Source organism: Callorhinus ursinus, unplaced genomic scaffold, assembly GCF_003265705.2.
Source record: "Callorhinus ursinus isolate GAN/ISIS: 27379988/994484 unplaced genomic scaffold, GSC_fseal_2.0 scaffold5, whole genome shotgun sequence".
Lineage (NCBI taxonomy): Eukaryota > Metazoa > Chordata > Mammalia > Carnivora > Otariidae > Callorhinus > Callorhinus ursinus.
The window spans coordinates 63,190,681-63,212,054 of NW_027397067.1; the positions used below are offsets into that span (position 1 = coordinate 63,190,681).

General features: G+C 42.8%; 1 protein-coding gene across 2 annotated transcripts in view; it reads left to right on the forward strand.

The window, feature by feature from the left end:
• The window catches only part of DEPTOR (DEP domain containing MTOR interacting protein), a 130,405-nt gene that overhangs the window by 20,622 nt on the left and 88,409 nt on the right, over positions 1-21,374 (forward strand). For both annotated transcript variants that reach the window (XM_073893155.1, XM_025871046.2), the window contains exons 2-3: positions 14,846-15,024; positions 16,070-16,193. In XM_073893155.1, the coding sequence (XP_073749256.1) occupies positions 14,846-15,024; positions 16,070-16,193 (303 nt within the window). The remainder of the gene's footprint in view (positions 1-14,845; positions 15,025-16,069; positions 16,194-21,374) is intronic.

The following is a 21,374-nucleotide window of genomic DNA, read 5'->3' on the forward strand; positions in this document are numbered from 1 at the left end:
TGAATCCAGGAGTCTATGACGTTGCAGTGACAGAACTCTTTTCCACATGGCAACAAACAGAACATAAAGTCTGTCCCAGTGCCTTGTAATTCGTCGATAGGTTTGAACAAGATTTAAGGCAGTGTATGTGAACTCTTTTTTTAAAGTGCAGTTGACATTTTATTAGAGATTAGCTAAGAGTATATACTTTTAGGTGTATAAAGAGCACAGATTTCTTCAGCAAATTTTGGAGAAACCTAGACATAGCCTTTTTCATCTTTTTCCTCCCAGAATCATTTTCTTATAGCCATAATAATCTAGGAAGGACTAGAATATTGTGATTCTCTGAACATAGACATGTTTAATTTTATCTGTTCAATAGCTTATGTTCACCCACTAATGATATTGATTACATGCAGGCCATTGTGTTTCTCTTATCAAACTAAGGTAAACCCCTATTCTTTGGTTTATGTCCCTTTATTAAAAACCAGATTTCATCATTGTTTTCATCTGAACACCTTATTCTGGTCTGGTTCCACTTTCTGTCTGCAAGTCCTCCCTTAAAACAAAGAAGTTGAGAACTTGCGTTGCTTTTGAAGCAAATAGCAATCAAATCAAATCAAATCAAACATTTGTTCCTTCATTGTGTAATCAGTGGGAAAGTTACAAGTCTGATAAATGGAGACTGATTTGCAGGGCATTTTACGTGTTCTCAAGAAACTAACCAGACAGCTCATCAGCTACCCCAGGGTGATGTAATTGCAGTGTACATCAGGATGCCCGCGGAACAGACCTCAGGCTTAAACAGATGCCAGGGCCTCATTTAAATACCAGGAGAGAGAACCCACCAATTCACAGAACACCAGTATCATTTCCTTTTTGGTACCTAGAATGAGGATTTGTCCTGTTTGCTTTGCTTCCTAGCATCTTGCACACAAGAAAACAAATGCTGGGAATGGTATTGGAGACAGGTGCAGGAGCATGGTGACGTTAAATTGAGAGAAGTCTTTCAAAGGCTGTCTAGAATCTTAATGATTTCCAAAGAGTCCTCTTTCACCTTCTCTACCTGCCTCCGGTAGCCTAACTGAGAGAGTGAGACGTTCTAGCTGTTGCCAAGTGCCACTATGATTCAGGTGACAGCTGTCAGGAGAATGCGGCTGAGAGCTGACAAGATCTTCAGTTATCTAGCTATCTTTAGAAAATCCAGTCTTGGGTTTAAAGAGTGCTATATAGTTCATGAGCAGCCACAGGTGATCAGAACCATGCTGGGCGTCTGGGACTTTAAATTGAGATTGGCTAAGTTTTCAGATTCTTTATATAACCATCAGCATGGTTGGAATGCCTACCCATCCACCATAACAAAATAGGAAGTTATAGAGAATATGGAGGGTTTGGGGGTGCTTATCAAAATAATGGAAGACCCATGGAAAACATAAATATGCAAATAATACTACAGGTCAACCATTGGTATCGCCAGTTATAACCATTGAGAAAGACTCTTTTAATGAGGTTGGATATACTCTTTCAACTGTGGAGTCTTGATAAGTGAGAAATCTGATGTTCCAGATGTTACATGTAGCTACTATTAGTGGCAATTCCAGTCACCATAGTAAACCTCCTTCTTGTCATCCATGGGCAGGGGTTAATCATCTCTCCCCCAAGTACCTCACATGGTTGTTGGCAAACATCAAATGCGATGAAGTGTATGGCAGTGATTTATAAGCCACAATGTGCTGAGCACGTGAACTGTGACATTACTATGTAGAAGCTCAGTGGGACTCAGATATATAGAAACCTGGATGCTCCAGAGTTATCATCTTGAGTCTTTCTTTCACACTTGTAATTCCTTCTTGGCTGTTACTGGTGGCTTTTTGCTTCTGCTTCGGTCCCTCTGCTTCTCTCTGCTCAGTCTGAGTGACCTGGAATCCAGGCAAGTGTGGGTCTCCATCTAGGAGGTTATATGCGCCCGAGTCTCCTGAAGTAGGAACAAGGAGACGCCAAGTATCTTCAGGGACCACATTGGTATATGTGTTGTCTGGAAATTTAGCTGTAAGTGTGTTGAGTTCCTGCAAGGGTCACAGGAATGCTGTTAAGAAAGGGAAAATGTTAACCTGGAATAAGCCGGTAACTAGATTGCTAATAGTTTCTTCTCACTAGCTGGGTCTCTGACAGGTCTGCAAAGATTTTCCTGAGGGGGATATTAGGTACATGAAAGAGTATTTTATTATGTGGTCCTGAGAAGTGTTTTTGTTTTCTATGTAGTTGTAAGTGCAATGGAGATTTTTAGGTTGAGTTTCTCCCAGAGTTTCACTTTTTTTTTCTTTTTTGAGTCTAGCTGACACACAATGTGACATTAGCTTCAGGTGTATGACACAGTGATTCCACAAGTTTACGCATTATGCTCTGCTCCCCGCAAGTGTAGGTACCATCTGTCACCATGCAGCCTTATTAGAATATCATTCGTTATATTCCCTGTGCTGTGCCTTTCATTCCCATGACTTCATTCTCCCAGAGTTTCATTTTACTTGCATTCTGTTAGTCACAAACAAACAAAATCACAATACCAGTGGATCTGGTGTTTGCACTACACCTGGGTATGAAAGGTGACCTAAACGTTTGATTGTAAGTGTGTTGAGTACCTAAAAGGGACTACTAACCCCTGAAAATGCTTATTGTGGAGTAATTTGGATGTTTCTCAACAGCCCTTCTTGTGACCTTTCTCGTCTCCCAGTGTTTATGTGTGTATGTATCACTGCTCCAGAGTCTCTCATTATTCTTTTTTTGTGTATGCTTTGTCACCATTTTGCTGCAGTGTACGTGGCTGCCTCTGGCCCGTTGCTTCACAAAACTTTAGTGAACACAGCACCTTCAGATTCAGCTCCCCGTGTCCTTGGGGCTGACCAGGTACCGTAGCCTTCTCCCAATTTCTCTCGTCTCTGGTGGTCTGGCTCCTTTGCTGAGCTGTCGGTGAATTCCTGGAGGGCCCTGTCCACCAACCTGAGCCACATCTGTCCAGACCTGCCTGGATCTTGACAGAGCTTGAGCTAAAGCTCAGACACCTGCTGTATACACATTCTGTGAAGAATAGTATGGGCTCTTTTTTTTTTTTTAAATAGGCTCCACACCCAGCCTCTCATGACCCTGAGATCAAGACCTGAGCTGAGATCAAGAGTCGGACACTTAACCAACTGAGCCACGCAGACGCCCGGGTGTGGGCTCTTTCTGGAGGAAGAACCATTGAACATTACTTATCTGGGGAAACCAAACACACACATGTGGTCCAAATATTCCTTCATATTAATAGAAAGGAAATAGCAGAAATGCTTTGAAGTGCTGCTGAGTATTTGCAACCTGGATGGGTACACAGCCACCCAAGGGCCCAAGACTAGAAATGCAAATTTTGCATTCTGTACTGTGCTGTTTCTTTCTGTCTCGCTGAGAACAAAGATGAAAACCCAGACCCTTATACTGAGTATCATTTACCATTAGCCCTGTCCCAGATGCTCTGGGAAATATGCAACAGGAATGAAATAGTTCTATAAGCATAGAGTTTGTAGTGTAGTTGAAGAGAATTAATGCAAATAAGAAGAAAATAATAATATATGGGTAAACATGAGCATTGTAGAAAATAGATCACAGGGGAGTCAGGGAAATGAGATCAAATCTGGTTAGATGAGAGAAGACATCATGGAAGAAGGTGGAGTTAAGCTAGATTTTACCAGATGGATAAGAAAAGAGACGGGGCATATCCTGCAAAAACAATAGGATACATATAGGGACAGAGGCAGAAATGAAGGTGATACATTTGAGCTAAAACAGAGGCAATAAAAGAAGAGGAAAATCATTGGATAGATTCAGCTTTAACATATTATGGAGATTTTGGTGTGTGCGTGTGCATGCATGTGTGCATGCACGCCCTACAAAGAATACAACATTTTCATTTTGAAGAGAGAACACTGGGATCCTTGAACTATAGAAACTAGTTCACCATGAACAATTGTTCCGGCTATGCCTGGTATGCAGTTGGGGCTCAATAAATGTATATTGGATGAGAAATCTTTTAGAAGCCCCATAGCTGACAGCAGCCTCCACAATAGCTGCAGATGTCCCTAATAACACTTTTTAAAAAAATATATTTATTTGAGAGAGAGAGAGTAAGCGTGAGTGGGGGGAGAGGCAGAGGGAGAGAGAGAAAGAGAGAGAGAGAGAGAGAGCATCTTAGGCAGATTCCCTGCTCAGTGCGGACGGAGCCCGACTCGGGGCTTGATCTCACCACCCTGACATGACCTGAGCCAAAATCAAGAGTCGGACACTTAAATGACTAAGCCGCCCAGGTGCCCCCTGATAACACTTTTGAGGGCCCTTGAAGTACTTTTAAACCCAGAGAAACTTCCTATTCTCATGTCCTAGACCTGCACACCCAAAGCCTATGGCACTTTGGCAGCTTCAGCATCTGTCCTGTGAGCTGAATATAGATGATTGTAACCCTAGACAGTGTTTGTACAGTGCGCTTAGCACAAGATTCACTTTGATATGTTCATCCTTGTTTGGAAGCCCAGAGGAAATGAAATTGCTGTTTTGTGCTCCCGGGCCTTGTGGTTTGCAGTAACTCTTTTTAGTACAAAATGTGCCCCAAACGGCCTGTTCTATTTTGATCCTGTGAGTGAGCATTTACCCTGGGGGCTCTTCAGGGTATCCATAAAAAACAGACGTTAGAGTTGAAAGAGATTTTTAGAAATCATCTAGTCACTTTCCTCATGTTCCGGATTAGGAAGCTCAGGTCCTAATTCGGTTAGGAGTCCTCCCCGCCGGGGCCACGTTACCTGGACAGGACCCGCACACACTACACGTTAGGTGCCCTGACTCCTCGCAGGGACAGCACAATCCCTGGTGTCTGTTGCTCTCCCCCCCCACCCGCCCCCAGACTTCGAGGGCTATGAGGTCTGCTTTCTGAGCACGGCTTCTGCTTTGGGCATCCTTCCCACCAGCCAGACCAATTCTTTTCCTCTTGCTTCAAAGTCACGCACCTTCCTACTTTAAACTTCCTCTCAGTCAAAATGGGAAGAGATACCATGCCACCGTTTATCCTCGCTGCTTAGCCAATTCCATTTAATAGGAGTCAGCTCGTCACCTGTTCCTCAGCCAAAGACCTGTCTTAAAAAAAGAAAAAGGCTTTTATGCCTTCTTATTGGATGGACAGCTGTGCTCCTCCTTAAGGAGGAACGAGCATCAGTGAGCAGGTGGGGAGATACATTTAAAGGAAGAAGGGGCCCTAAGAATCACATCATAGGTTGAACCCGGAGGAAGTTCACTTGTCAGCCTTTTATGGGTTTTTGGCAAGATGTGGGGTATAGACTCACAGGCTCCTGATTTCCTGGGGAGGGTGCTCCAGTGCCTGGAAACAGACTCCCTGAGAATATGTCCCACCTGGACCACACCCGGCCCCTGGAAGGTCTGCTGGCTCAGTGCTCACCTCACGGTCACTCTCCCCCTGCCTGCTACCCTTACTCTTCTTTTTATTCTGCAACACAGTGTTGGTTCTGTTCCACACCAACCCAGGTTTACAAAGTGTGCTCCCTGAAGAACAGCGTTAGCATCACCTGGACCTTTGTTAGAAATGCAGATTCTTGGGGCACCTGGGTGGCTCAGTTGGTTAAGTCTCTCTCTGCCTTCGGCTTGGGTCATGATCCCAGGATCCTGGGATCCAGTCTCCCATTGGGCTCCCTGCTCAGCAGGGAGTCTGCTTCTCCCTCTCCCTCTACCCTCCCCTTGCTCATGCTCTCGCTTTTGCTCTCTCTCCCTCAAATGAATAGATTAAAAAAAAAACTTTAAAAAATGCAGATTCTTGGGCCCACCTCCAGACCTACTGAATTAGAAACTTAGCAGGTGGGGCCCAGCACTCTAGTTAACAAGTCCTCCCGGTGATCTTAGTGAAGCCTTTCTTTGAGCATCACTGCCCTCACCTTCTCTAACCTGAATCTCTGTTCCCCGTCCACAGAGCACCTGGCTGGTATTCTTCAGATTCCACTCGGGGGTCCGGTGAACAGTATTTAGTTATTATTTCATGATCTTTGTACTTCATCTTTCTCTATATTTTTTTCTTTGTCTAAAATAGGCCCCGAGGCAGTTTCTTCTCGGAGAAGTTTTCAGTTCGCAACACTAAATGTGCTGTTGGAATGCAGTGTCTTCCTCAGGAGGGGGTACAGGCTGGGTGTGACAACAGGTGACTTGAGAGGCTGTCACAGAGTCTAGGCCAGCTCGCCCATCAGTGGGCCACTCCTCAGTAAAGGCCTAGAGTGGCATCAGTCGCTGTTTCCAGGCTGTCCCACGGTGATGTTAAGCAGAGAGTCTGGTTCGAGTCAGGAGACCAAAGTCAACAATCCAGTGGGTCAAACATGGGCAAGTCACCCAATTTCCAAGTGTCAGCTTTCCCATCTATCCAACAGTGATGTCAGGGAGGGCTTGGACTGGATAAACTGAAGGTTGTTTCCTGTTAAAACAAGTTAGTGATTTTAGTTATCAGTTTGGTTGAGGCCCCAAAAGGGGTGAGATTAGCTTTAGTAGACCTTGCAGGAAGTGAGGCCTCCGTGTGTTTTTAGTGAGCGACTGAGTGTTCTCTAACCTTTGATTTTCTCTGCGTTACCTGCCGCCCCACATGGGGGACTCTTTCTCATCCTTGAATGAAGAAGAACAGCTAAGTCCAGCTTAGCTAGACTGCGGTAGAGTTGCTAATTCACCCCAGTTGTTCCCTGATTCACTCCCAGAGATATTAAGCACATTTAATGCAAAATCTGGTACACATACTGGAAAACAACGGTCAGCAACTTGAGGACTGCATTTGTTCTAAAAAGTAACTGAAATACATATTTAGTGGCTTCTTGAGGGTGCTTTGGGTGAAATCTGACGATGAAATATATTACATAATAATAATAACAGTAAGGGTTGATGTTTACTGAGAGCTTATTATATGCTAAGCACTTTACATAGAGTTTTCTTATTTAATCCTCACAATATGAGACATACATTATTATGACCATTTTATAGATGAGAAAGTTGAGGTACTGTGAAGTTGGAAGTTTTGTCCAAAGTTACACAGCAAATAATGGATGGAGCTTGGATTTGAACCCCAGTCCGTCTGGCTCCACGGCTCTGCTATGAATGAAGGATAAATCGTGAATGAGGAGAGCAGGAAGTTAATTTGCTGACTAATACACCGGAGTCCCTATTCCTACCTGAAAGCTATACTTTCTTATCCCCCACTTGCTGCTACCTATTCAGTTGACTCAGTAACCAGTACTGGTCCTGTGAGTCACTCTGTGTCCTCAGTGAGTTCCATGAAGCATTCTGGGCTTGTTTCTTCACCTGTAAAATGGCGGTTAGAGGCCTGATACACCTGGGTGTAGTGTAAACAAATAATGACCTCTTTGGAAAAAAAAAAAAATCTTGGAGCTTCTTGGAAAGGCGCTTTGCAGGCAGGAAGGACTTCTGACTTATCAGAGAAAGAGATCAGAGCTGGGGATGTTGATGCAATTGCTCTTTGTTCCTTCAGCACAGGAGACCTCATAGGAAAAAGCCCCCAGGAGGAAGAACTCAGTGAAAATTCTCAGGTCTAATGAGGTAAGGAAGGCTGACGTAGGGACCTTCCCATCTTGACCCTGTATTTTACCTCTTATCTCCCAGATGAGATGAAAGACTTAAAAGGGCCTTGTGAGCTGTTATGCACATGTCATTAAAAGGGTTTGTTGTATGTCCCGCATGAACTGATGCTTACTCTCTGGGATGGTGTAACTCACCAGCTCCATTTCCTGCCCCCCCCCCCCCCCCCCCCCGAGTGACATCTTAATTATCCAATATTGGCTCAATGCAGACATGAAGACAATGGGATGCCTTCTTTTGTTTTTATGTTGGTAGCAGTATCTGTAGGATGTATAAATTGCATAAATTTTCACCTTTCCATGGCACTTTAGCATAACGTTTTCTCTTCCTTAGTCTACATGAGCATAAAATAGGCAGAAGACAGATGCTTCTGGCATTTAAAGTTTGATGTTGCGGAATGCTTTCTAAATGTAGAAATCAGAAGATCTGGGTTCAAGTCCTGACTACTGCTGATCAAAATGTGACTTGAGCACGTCCCTTTAATTTTTCTGAACTTGCTTCCTTATCTGCCAAATGAATATGACAGTGCCTTCCTGATCACAGGGATATCATTAGGGTAAGCTCTGTTCAAATGTGAAATAGCTGTCATTATTTCTGCTAATACGCCATCATCAAGATCTCAAATAGAGTGCATGATATGTAGGACTTGGAATCAAACATGCTCCCCTCATGGGCGTGCTTACCATCTCAATTTGTGTGGTGACAAGACACATAGCATACAGGACTGTACTTGCACTGACCTGATATATGGCCTGGGAGGGCTCTGGATGGAGCTGATGACTCTGCCTTTGTTCCTGATTCACAGAGCCCTTGCTTATAGCCCTCCTGCAAAGGATTCCTGCTGGTGGAACATTTGTCGTCACTGTCATTAAAGGTGGTCACTGTGGCTTTCTGCATAGTGTGCATGCATTGTGTGTGACCTGAGACCAATTCCTTCTGGCTCTCCAGAATCACATATACTCTATTAACATTAACCTGTTTCACGCTCTTTCCTTCCTATCACTGTGTGTATTTGTTCTGTTGTTCTGATCAGATTGGGAGAACTCAAGCATCTTCTTGAAGCAAAACTACCTGAAATGTGTATATTGATCCTACTGCACATAAAGATATACATAAACATAGCTATACATGCACACAAAACATAGGAGTTTTGTGCAAGAATACATAAGCAGCTATTAACATTGGCTTCTTTTGAAAAGTGGGGATCACAGAAAATTTTGATCACACCCCAAAGAAATACAGGAATGAACCCCCATGCACCTGTCTTCTGGCTTCAGTAATTACCAATTCATGATCAGTACCCAGCTTCCTGTTAGACCTATTTGAGATTCTTTTTATCTACCACGAGCATGTATTATTTGGATCATTTAAAATTTTAATTGTAAAGTCATTTCAAACATTAAAAGAAAATGCAGGAGGTTAGATTTCATTTGTTCCTGTATTTTTTTCTCACCCTTTTAGACTCGGGTCCTTGCAGGGGTAGGTGATCAAGAGTGATTCTCTCTGAGTTGTCTGGTCCCCAAGGACAGATATTGACTGAATATCTGGGAAGGACAACAGCTTTGGTTGACAGCACGTCTATGTCAGTGCTATTGCCCAAATCACAAGGCTCACACTGTCAGCCCTACTGTTTGGCTTGCTGTGTTTTTTAATTAAACTGTTTACTTTGGCTGAGATTTATGACGCTGTTTTTAAATGAGAATATGTGCTTTCTGTCCCCCGCCCCCCCGGGCCCCACAACCTGTGCAGTTCCTTGCAAGCTATTTTTCGAAAAACAATTTCTGCATTTCTTATCAGATGGAGGGTAATTTTGCAGGGATTATTAACACCCTGTGCTCAGTAGTGTTTGTTCTCCTAGGGCTAGAAGAGGAAATTGTCTGATGCAAGCCCAGCAGCTGGTTAGCTGGACAGGAATAGAGTATTACAAAATCACCTTGAATCTAAAGCCTGTGAACCAGCTGTCTGAGATGAAGGACGGGAAGGTGGTTTTCGTATTTAAATTCCTTAGCTGGTGGCTTTGAAAATGCAGCTAAAATAGAAATGGTTACTTTCCCCTGTGGTTCAGTATGGATCGATTTGGACGGGTAGTCAGAAGACTGTTCTTCCCTATGCCTTCTTAGTGCTGAGTGCATTGTATGAACTAATTGATTTTTTCACATCAGTGAGAATCTATCCCCTACTCTGCACTAGGCACTAGAATTATACAAATAAATAAGCAACTCTCCCTTAATATCCTGCTCCTCATCTGACTGTAATACAGTGGGATGAATGTTTTACTTGTAGCACTAAAATAGCGTGGGAGAAGAGAGCTCTGGCTTTTGAAGGCTCGGGGAATGTTCACGGAGGAGGTGTCTCGGAAGCTGAAGAGCAAAGACAATTTTTTAAATTATTGAAGGCAGAAGGAGGGTCTCTGTCTTGAGCAGAGGCATGGGAGGTGATGGCACGCACAGGGTATGGAGAAGAGTCCAGTGTGTCCAGACTTCAAGGCGGGTGTGTTTGTGGTTGGGAGGTGAGAAAGAGGTGCGGAAGTTTGGAAGGCCTCCTAAGAGCCTGGGTAGGTGCGGTTCCTTTGGTTTCAGAGGATTGAGGCTTCCTCAGCCACCTGAAGGGATTGGTACTGTTCTGGTTATAGCGGGCATGGCGTGGAAGAACTGGAAAACCTGAGGAACCAAGGCACTCCAGGGACAGGCCTCTCTTGCTGCCCCTCGTTTTGCGACCTCTTTCTCCTCACCCCTAGCTTTGCTGTGCTGGCCTCACCCCTCTCCTCTCATTCCTGGTCGGGCATTTCCCTCAGCATCTTCTAGTCATGGGGATTATTCACCTTTGCTCTAGGAATTCCGTGGAGATAGTCTCCGAGATACGGAGGGTATACCTGGGAGAACCGAATGGGAAAACCAGGAAGTACTCTGGACTTGGCAGCCTTTTAGCTAGAACAGCCCACATTGCTCTGTTTTACACATTGACATTGAGGTGAGTTCCATCTGAAGAAAGTGTTCCATGGCACAAGTAGAGTTTGAAAACGTCAGCTCTTGTTTAAATCTTGGAGGGACCCATTCTGCTTGGCTTTAGCTGATCATGTCCCTTGAGTTGGGTAAGATCTCATGCCTCTGGTCTCACTGAACAGCCCATGGGCATGTATGTGCAGGGGCCGCCATAGGTCAAGGGCTCTTTCAGTCAGGCACTGCCCCACATGGAAAGAAAACAGGCCCAGAGTTGTGAACCCTGCCTGGGGTGGTTAAGGTGTGGAAGGCAGTTTTAAATCAGAGGGGGGGTGTTGGAAAAGGCAGACAATGTGACTGACGTGTCCAGGCAACATGCCATGTTTAAAAGTGTGGCTTTTAGCCCCTGGCTCAGCATTTTCTGGAGTCTTGATATTCCATGAGAGGCTTAGCTACTCAAAATGTCTATTTTTCCGTAAAACTTTGAAATATTCCTTACTCTGTTCCCCTTTTGGAGATCTCCATGCATTTTAGTGTATTAATGGAAACCTGTAAGGGGTAAGTTTAGTTCAAGTAAAAGGAAATAATTTTTTGAAAAACACCCATTCACATGCAACAGGGATTAAAATTTTGGAAATTGACTATCCTGGAATGGAAAGCATAAATAGTTTTGTAAAAAGACTTAGATTAAATTCCATCTATCCACCCCAGGCAGGATAGATGGTAATAGATGGTTACTAAGTTGTGGGGATTCCTATTAAGTTAGTGAGAAGCCTCCTTACCTTTTTGAAAATAGCATCATGTCTTAGCGTCCTTGAACATTCATTTGTTCAGAAAATATTAAGTGCCCACAGTGCTAGGCAGAAACACTTGGTTATGTGTTTACAGTGTGAAAATTCTTATCTTTTTATTGGGATAGTTTTTCAGGGAAGCACAATTTAAAAGAAATTTTTTTAAGATTTATTTATTTACTTGAAAGAGAAAAAGAGAGACTGAGTGGTGGGGAGGGGCAGAGGGAGGGAGAGAGAGAGAGAGAGAAGCAGACTCACTGCTGAGCAGGACCCCAATGCACGGCTCAATCCTAGGACCCTGAGATCATGACCTGAGCCAAAGGCAGACACTTAACCGACTGAACCACCCAGGCGCCCCTGAGGATGCACAATCTTAATGCTCATTTTTAGAGTTCTGTATTTCTGACTGTGAAATTAAAAAAAAGATGCTAGCACCATTATTGAATGTTTTTAACCGCAGTAACGTATCTAAAATGATCAGCATCTCCGGGATCCAGAGTTCTTTCCCCTCCATCGGATGACTGCTCAGTTTTCTAAACATGGAAATATACCAGGCCCTGGTGGGGCTGAAGGGAGGGCCTAGTGCTTCTCCCCTCCATGCAGGGCGGGAATTAGTGGGAATCAAAGAATGCTCAAGAATTAGCAACAGGTGTGGGTTCATGAAAGGTTAGGAATTGAAAGGTTCTATTCTGTAGTATTTAAAGATAAATATTACCTAATAATTTTTTTTAAGTTGGAAAGTTTATAGGAGGTAAAACTCCCCTTTTGGCTCATAACATATACCTCCTCCACCAAATTATATGGTAGCTTGTTCCATGTTTCAACTTCTAAATAAATTGGTCTTCATTATTCTTGGATTCCTGACAGACGTCACGTCTAAGAATTAATGTTTCTCATTCTGCCACTTGGAGCATGTTAAACAAATTACTCAGTGTCATTGTCACTGAATTAATTAGAAGGATGTGAGACTTTAGCACGCCTATGGGAACGTGTTTTTTATTAGGCTTCATTTATTTTTTATTAATAATTACAACTCTACGTTGGCCTTGTGGTTTTAACATTACCTGCGTCAGGGAGCTGCCATGAGGATTGATGTCAATAAAGCAGTGAAAACAGTTCCTAGCGCACAGGAAGGGCTCAAATGCTCACCTTATCCTCATTAATGAACTTTGTGACTGTGTGATGAAGTAATTACCATGGGTATAATTATCCCCATTTTATCAGGGAGGATTCTGGTGCTCAGAAGTTTGATCTTCTGGAATTACTGGCAGTGTCAAGATGAGAACCAGGTGTTATATTCCTAGTCTTGTGTTCCTGATTGCCCTCACAACGGACATTTTAAGGTTTAGTATTTTGATATATGAACTTGGGAGGATGCAACCTTTGAGCCATAGACAATAAGTTAGCATATGTGGAAGTGCTTAGTAGAATACTGAGCATAGAGTCGGAAGGCAATGAACGTGATTTTTTTTCTTTCTCTGCAGTTTACAGGTGTTAGGATTCTCATTTCTATCCCCCTCTCCCATGTACCTGCTGATGTCCCAGCTGAGCATCTCATCTGCAGACTGGTCAGGTGCCTCCAGGCTTTAGCACTTCCTGGCTGTCTTAGGCAGCTCAGGCTGCCATTACAGAGTATCACAGATGGAGTGGCTTGAACAACAGAAATGTACTTTCTCACAGTTCTGGGGACTAGAAATCCGAGATCAAGGTGTTGGCAGGGTTGGTTTGTCGGAGGCCTAGCTCCTTGGATTATAGGTGGCCACCTTTTCCATGTGTCTTCACATGGTCTTCTCTCTGTGGAGGAGTGTGTCCTAATCTCCCCTCCGTATCAGGACACTAGTCATATTGGATTAGGGCCACCCTCATGACCTCATTTTAATTTAATTACCTTTTTAAAAGAGCCTATCTCCAAATACAGTCACATTCTGAAGTACCAGGGGTTAGGGCCTCAGCATATGAATTTGAGGGGAACACACTTCAGCCTATAACAGTGGTCTAGCAAGGAAGAGATCTAAGCTTCAGAGCCCCAGTATGCTCCCAACTTATACTTGTAACCCCTGGGATATCAAAACCCATTAAATTTCATCAGGTCAACTCCGTTCAAAAAGCAGGCAAGAGTACAGTCTAGTTCCTTCCTTAGGGAGTAAAAGAAAGGAGGTTAGGGCCTGTTTTGTGCCAGGCACTGTGCTGGGTGCCAAGGCTATTAATAGACATTATGTCACCCAATCTCAACATGGCCGAGGATAGGGTGAGCATAATTGCCTCCATTTTACAGAGGAAGAAAGTGGCCTCTTGCCTCGCTCACACAGTTACTGTGTGATTTACTCACGTGGCACTCCCATTTCTCGACGAAGTTGAGAATATGAGGTTAGGAGCATAGGACCATGTGGGCAAAGCAGGAAGAAAGCTGACCTCGTGTTTCAACCAGTTCAAACCCTTAAGAATTAAAAAGTAAGTGTAGGCTGATAAAAGAAAAGAAACCAAGTGGAAAAAAAAATTAAAGGCAAGTTTAAGACTCCTTTGGAAAAAAGTCACTGAGCTCTGAAGGGAGTAAGGGAAGGCTCTGTGTCAACCACTTTTCCCCATACTAATCCATCAGCCTGTAAATAAATTGTATTGTCGTCCCTCAGCTTTAATCCATCTCTCCCGGATATTTTGTTTATCCCTCCCTGGCGAGAGGTAGCACGATGTGGCAGTTGGGAAGTCAGACTCTGAAGTGAGACCATCAGGTGCAAATTTAATTTTCATCGCTGGTTAGCTGTGTGGCAAGTCATTTAATCTCTTTGAGGTTCTCTCTGCTGTAAGTAAAAAAAAAAAAAAAAAGTGTAGATGGTAATAATAACTTCTGATGAGGTTGTTGCAAACATCTATGGAATGTGCTCTGATCAGCACCTGGAACCTAGTAAGCCTCACTGAAGGATTAGCTGTTGCCCCTATTGAAAGCGGGACAAGCAAAGGCCAGGATCTTTGTGCTACTTTCCGATGTAGGTCTCTAATGCCTGGAAATATGTAAAGGTGGTAGACACTCATTGGTATCTGTTACATAAATGCATGAATGCTGATGTGGTGGACCTTGAGCAATATGTGACAAAGAGAAAGTACCTGGTTTCAGCAAGTGTTCAGAGTTTTTGTTTGTTGTTTGGTTGAAGCTGTAAGCCCACTGGTGGAGGGATAAAGAGAAGGCATTCGTCACAGCAGGGGCAAGAAAGCTTTTCTCAGTCTTCCAAGTGGCAGGAGAGCTCTAGCTTGTCCAGTGTTGTTTTCCCCTCCCATTGACCTGTATCATCTCTAGATCTGGGGGTAGAACCATTTCTGGGGCCTCTGGGCTCTGACGGTGTCACAACCCCCTACTGACATGCAGGTATGTGAATGGCACTTTGATACATTTAGAGCCTCCACTTTGTTCCTGAGCTCTGGGATTGGCTTAATGATTTGTGTTGTCATTAAAATTCCTAAAGCGATGTCAAATTTTCTTTCCAGGCTCAGGCTGCATGAAGAAAAGGTGATTAAAGATAGGCGACATCATCTCAAAACCTACCCAAACTGCTTTGTCGCAAAAGAACTGATTGACTGGCTGATTGAGCACAAAGAGGCTTCCGACAGAGAGACAGCAATCAAACTCATGCAGAAGTTAGCAGACCGTGGCATCATTCATCATGGTGAGTGAAGTAGCCACCGACATTTGAGGTAACTTGGGGGGAAACCAAGGACCACATCTTCTATTCCAGATATGAACCTACCCATTTAGGAAATAAAACGCTTGGTCTCCTGTTCATCTCTCTGCAGCGATATTCCCTTCCTTCCTCTAAGAGATGTTTGGGTTTATTTCCATTTGCTTCTTCATACTTTTTCCTTTCTGTATCTCTTAGCAAGGTATCATATAGCTTCCAGTGCTTTAAATCATTATAAAAATGCATGTTTATTCTTTTACAACTTGATCAACACACTTGAGATTCATCCATGTTGAGGGCATATCTCTTGTTTGCTCGTTTCTGCTGCTACGTATGCCATATATAATTACGCCATGGTATGTTTACCCATTCTCCTGCTGATGGACATCTAAGAGGTTTCTGAGTTTTTCTGTTACTCTCAGTGGTTCCATGAACGTTCATAAACACGTCTCCTTGAGATCTTTAACCGTGACCAAGACCTTCCACATGCTGTTGTCCTTTTGGGCTGGAATGCCTTTTGTCTTCACTTTAGCCCATTTTCTAGCCATTCTTCAGGTCTCCGCCTACACGCAAGCTCTTCAGAGAAGTGTCCATTCCCTGCAGCTAGGTTACTGGGGTTACTGGTTACTCCTTCTTTGGTCTCCCACTGCAGTATCCCCTCACCTCATTCATTGCCCCCTCATGCCATATGTTAATTACATGTTGACATTTCTCTTTATCTCAGTAGACATCACATTCTTTGAGGCTGATGTCTGCCCCAGTATGCTCCAGAAGCATTTGTGGCATGAATGATGCATTGAAATTTGTGACCCTTTTACTAGATAATGATGGTGGTGATGACGATGATGATAGTTAATATTACTGAGCACTTACTTGACTCCAGGTACCGTGCTAAATACATGCACTAAAGCATAGATTAGTGTGCTTCAGAAATTAGGTAGTAAAACAAGTCTTAATTAGCCTCTCACATCATTTGAGGAATTAAACAAGATTTTTTTTTCTTATTTGCCTCTCTGTGTATATTGTGTTTCAGTGTGTGATGAGCATAAGGAGTTCAAGGACGTCAAACTCTTCTACCGCTTTAGAAAGGATGATGGCACCTTCCCTCTGGACAATGAAGTGAAGGCCTTCATGAGGGGACAGAGGCTGTATGAGAAGTATGTCACACGTGAAATCCCCCACTGTGATCTTAACTTGTGGAGAGAAGCAGGGCTATTTCAGTCTTTTAGCATTCTGACTTCAGCCTGGCTCTTCCATGTGGGATGGTTACATAACTGTTCCTTTTAATATGGGAAAACTCGATCACTCATTTGCTTTTCTCTTTGCCAGAAATCAAGTCGATTTCGTAAGATTCTTAAGAATTTATTTAAATAGAAAATATTTATTTTCTCTATTTGAGTCGATTTAACGAAACTCCAGAAATGAAAACAAAAGGTTGGAGCTTGATGTTTGCCCTCAAGGAAGGCAGCTGCCTATTTTCTCTTTTGAGCACTGTTGTATAACTTGGAGGTTCAGTCTTGCGAGTGGCTGGAGAAGCAGTGTCAAGTACAGGGAAGTTCAAGCTCAGGTCAAGAGATGAGTAGTGAGAGAACTTCAGATAGCAGGATGGTCTGAGAGGAATAATCTCTCAGCTCTTTGAAGGGAGGAATGCCTTGTAGTCCAGGAGTATTCTGTTGCTGGGTCTCAGATCTCCCCAGTGGTCTGTCTCTGACCTGATCTGCTGTTCCTGTGGTCTGTTTCCTATCCCAGCTCTCTTTGTTTTTTTTCAAGAGCAGCCATTAGGGAAAGAAGTACAGGGGCAGGGCTCCCTGTCCTTAACTCTGGCTGCCTTTCAAATAGGTTGAAAATAGGTATTTATCACACAAAAGAGCCTACTGTGTGGTGGCTGCATTGATGCATGGGGAGGTGGGTCTGGGGAGTCAGATTAAGTAACGTGATGATTAAGAGCCAAATAAGTTTGATTCTAGCCCTGTCACCTCACCTCTGTCAACCTCAGTGTCCTCTTTTATGACCTAGGAGTGGTGATGGTACGACCTCCTAGGTGTTTAGTGCTGTTGTGGGAATTAAAAGAGTAAATGTGTCAAGTACTTAAATATTTAGCTTAGTGACTGTGGTATGTTGTCAGACCCCAGAGATGATAGGCATTTCAGATATTAGTATGATAGTGATGACCACCTGGAGCTGGTATTGTCCAGCCACTTAATGCCCCTATGTGTTACTTCTCCCCTCACTTGCTTTCTAAACTGAAGTGTAGAAAATCCCTCATCTCCCGGACTCACAGGAATTTGAATGGAAGGGATCCATCAGCACCTCCATTTGTATACCTGATTGTGTGTGTATGTTTTGTTCTGTTTTCTTTTTCTTTTTCTTTATTTTTATTTAAATTCAATTAATTAACATATAGTATATCATTAGTTTCAGAGGTAGAGGTCAGTGATTCATCAGTCTCATATAATATCCAGTGCTCATTACACCACGTGCCCTCCATAATGCCCATCCCCCAGTTACCCCATCCTCCCAGCCCCCTCCCTGCCAGCAACCTTCAATTTGTTTCCTATGATTAAGAGTCTACCATTGTTGCTGTTTTCTTTTACTTTCTTAACTCCTTTTGGAAAATTCTGGCAGGTGTTAGATATTTAAATCACCAAGACAGTCCTTTCAAACTGTAAGATTCTAAGTTGTCAAAAACGTACATGTCATTTCCATGGATCAACATTGCTGTCTTTTTTTCTGTGTGCAGTTGGCTTTCCAGTCATTAGTGTTAAGTATCGCAATTTCCAAGTAAACTTATTTCTCCAAACTGCTTGTGAAATTAGTACTAGGAAAAGTAATTTAATCGGTACTTAACCTTGCATGAACTAGCTGCCACCTCACAGTCTTGGCCCCTACGCTTGGTTACTGGAACATACTTGGAACAAACTTTGGGGCCTTTGGAATGATGGCTCAGTTTACCTACTTGAACAGTTTTGTTTAGCATATATATGTGTGTATATATACTTAATCATTTTTATTGTGTTTCCCATATTTCCCTGGATATCTTTTCCATGAATCTCAGCATGTACTATTATTTTGTAAGCTTTGTAGCCTTTCAAAAATTATATGAAGCAGAAAATAGTTTTGTTCATAGCTCACCTTTTTAAGAATTTTATTTATTTTAGTATGAAGTTTTTTTCTTTTTCTTTTTTTCTTTTTTGCCTGGACACTTGCTTAGGATACCTCTAACATTTGTGAAAGAACGCCTTGCAAAATATATGTTCCTTTTGTTTTTTTCCTTTTAAGATAATAACAATCAATAACATTGGTTGGTTAATAACTACGTATCAGGCATCCTGCCTGACTAGTCCATTTGTTTGATCATCATAACAAACCCTGATTTAGATCAATTGTACCCATTTTATGGATGAAGAAAATGTGGCAGGGAGAGAGTCAAGCTCTTACCCAAGGTCACTTCACTAATAAAAACATCTGGGATTTGATCCCAGAAGCCCAAAGCCCAAACTTATTGCTACTAGGCTATTGACAAATCTTAGAAAGCATTTTTATTATTAGGAAAGATTTATCATTATTTATTATTTATGGAGATTAAGCTAATGAAATCAATGTTTTCTTCAAAATGTAGTTTATCTTAAAATGTGACATGAGGATTGTAAATAACCTGGTATGGAATTTTCTGTAAAATTGACTGAAAATAGTCCAAGCAGACATGGGAGAAGGAGAGTAAAGTGATTTTTCTTCAAGATGAATCTACCTATAGATTTAGGGACTAAAGAGCATAGGGAATATAATCAATGGTATCGTAGCCAAAAAAAAAAAAAAAGAGAGAGAGAGATAAATCTATATGGTACTATGTAAAATGTGATAAAAACAATATCTTTTATTTGTAAATTGAGCTCCTTGGAGAACTTCTACTAGCTTATTTTATCTGAATTCTCTCAGTAGACTAATAATAGAATAGTAAATAATAATAGAAATAATAGCATAGTAAATAACAGTATAAAATACAATATAAAATAGATGGGACATTACGTTACCGCCCCGTTTCTCAGAAGGAGCTTCTGGGACCTGAGGCAGTAAGGTCATTTCTGTGTGATGGTGATACAATGTGAGAGGGTAGCAGGTGTGTAGGCAGCTGCTCTCCACACCCTCCCACCAGCTCTTAGAGGTCAGTGATTCATCAGTCTTATATAATATCCAGTGCTCATTACACCACATGCCCTCCTTAATGCCCATCCCCCAGTTACCCCATCCTCCCAGCCCCCTCCCCACCAGCAACCTTCAGTTTGTTTCCTATGATTAAGAGTCTACCATTGTTGCTGTTTTCTTTTACTTTCTTAGCTCCTTTTGGAAAATTCTGGCAGGTGTTAGGTATTTGTCAATATTGTCTGGCTGTATTGTCAATATTTCCTTTTGCTCTCTTCTTGCTTGTTTGTTCTGTGTTATTAATAGAACTTTGTGAAACCAGGTGGTTTCTGTCTGGGGTTTTGCTGAACCAGGCTGATTTGGGGGCACCTGGCCTTCTAACCTGTAGAGGAGTTTCTCGGTCTGCTAGTTCGTAGGACAAAGCTGTATTTCAAAACTAAAATTCAGTGACTCTGCTACCTCTTAGGATCCACATCGCTCCAGTTAATTTAATTTAGAGGTACTCAAACGAATACCAGCTCAGGGGCAAAAGCTGGCCCTTTCAGGGGGTCCCGCCATGAGGAAGGTTATGGGAGAGCTGGGGACATGAGTCCTCTGCATAGTGAGTGACAGTGGGTGTGGTTTTCAGAGTCACCCAGACCTGCTCTTCAATCCCAGCCTTCCAGCTGGCTTGCTCCACGACCTTAAGCCAGCCACTGAAACTCACTGATCTGTAGTCATAAATGGAGGTAAGGCTGGGTCTCACTTGGAAAGGCGATGGGGAGGATTTTACAGTCTGTACATTGCTAAGCACAGCGTTTGGCACAGAGTGAGCACCCAAGAAATGTTAGCTGCTGCTGTTAGAGTAGTAAATCGTCATATAAATAAATGATACCTATTGTTATTTAGCCTAGCACAGAAGTTAAGAGCCCAGGAGCCAGGCTGCCTGGGTGGGAATCCTGGCTCTGTGCCTCCTTGGCAAGTGGCTTCACCACTCTGTGCCTACAATTGCCCTGCTAATAGATGGATCTATTGACTGTATCCACCTTTCAGACTTCTTGTGGGGCTTAAATGAACTAACGGGATGTGTAAGGCACACAGGACAGGGCCTACCTCAGAGTATGAGTGTATCCTGTCGCTCATCTCCTGCTACCAGCTAGAAAGGGTGTGAGAGGATGTGTGCCCCTGGATCAATGCCCAGACCTTGTCATTTTGAGCAATTCAGCTGAGCACATTCAAGGCACAATGCACTTCCATCAACAAGCTTTCATCAAACCTTCACTATGGCCTGCGGGTGCCTAGAATAAGGCATGCCATCTCTCCAGGAGGGGCTTCCCGTTTCCCACTTAATTTTGCATGGGGCCAAATACTCCAGACACACAACGCATGAACATAACTCACATTCTCCCAAACAGTACAATTTTTACTTTTCAAATGAGACCTGCGTGAGCAGGATAGATATCCGTAACCGAGAAGAACAACGTTGAATTTGTGTCCGCTGCCGTCCTGTGGTAGAAGATATTTTAGGTGCATATTCCAAACTATAAAATTTGATTATCTTTCAGCAGTTGGCAAAATAGACCTCTTTAAAACACATTGAACTCAGGATTATCAAGTGCTCTCTATACTGATAAATAGAGGTGGCTATAAAGGAGAAAATGAGTTGAATGTACAATTTGGAATTTCCTTACTAAAACTAGTAGTTGAAACGTACATCTTAAACTAACCTGATTTCATTGTGAGATCTGGAGGGGACTTCTCCATTCTAATTTAACCTCAGTCTTAACATGGAGGTAGCTCTCTTCTAGGTCTGGTTCATACAGACATTAGTTTAGTTTTTCACCTAAAGGGCCTTTGGTTTTCTCGGCAGCAAGAGTTTCTCTCTCCAGCCACTAATAGTCTATTTAGTTGGCTTAGGAGTGTAAGCCTGACTGAAGCATCGCTTTAAACTCCCTGTGTGCCATTAGATCTCAGTTGTGTTCCCACTGCTTCCTTTATATTTTCTCCTCCACAGCACCGAAGGGACATATAAGGGAGAAACTATATCCAAAGGGGAAAAGCCCTTTTGTGTGTTTTATCTTATCAGAGGTTTCTTTACCGTGTGTCCCTGGGATCTTTTTCCTGTTCCCGTCCAGTGCCTGGCACAATAAATATTTGTTGAATGAACAAAGGACTTTGCACCCTGTGATTGCTGTGAGCTGCTGAGCCTATTCCATGAA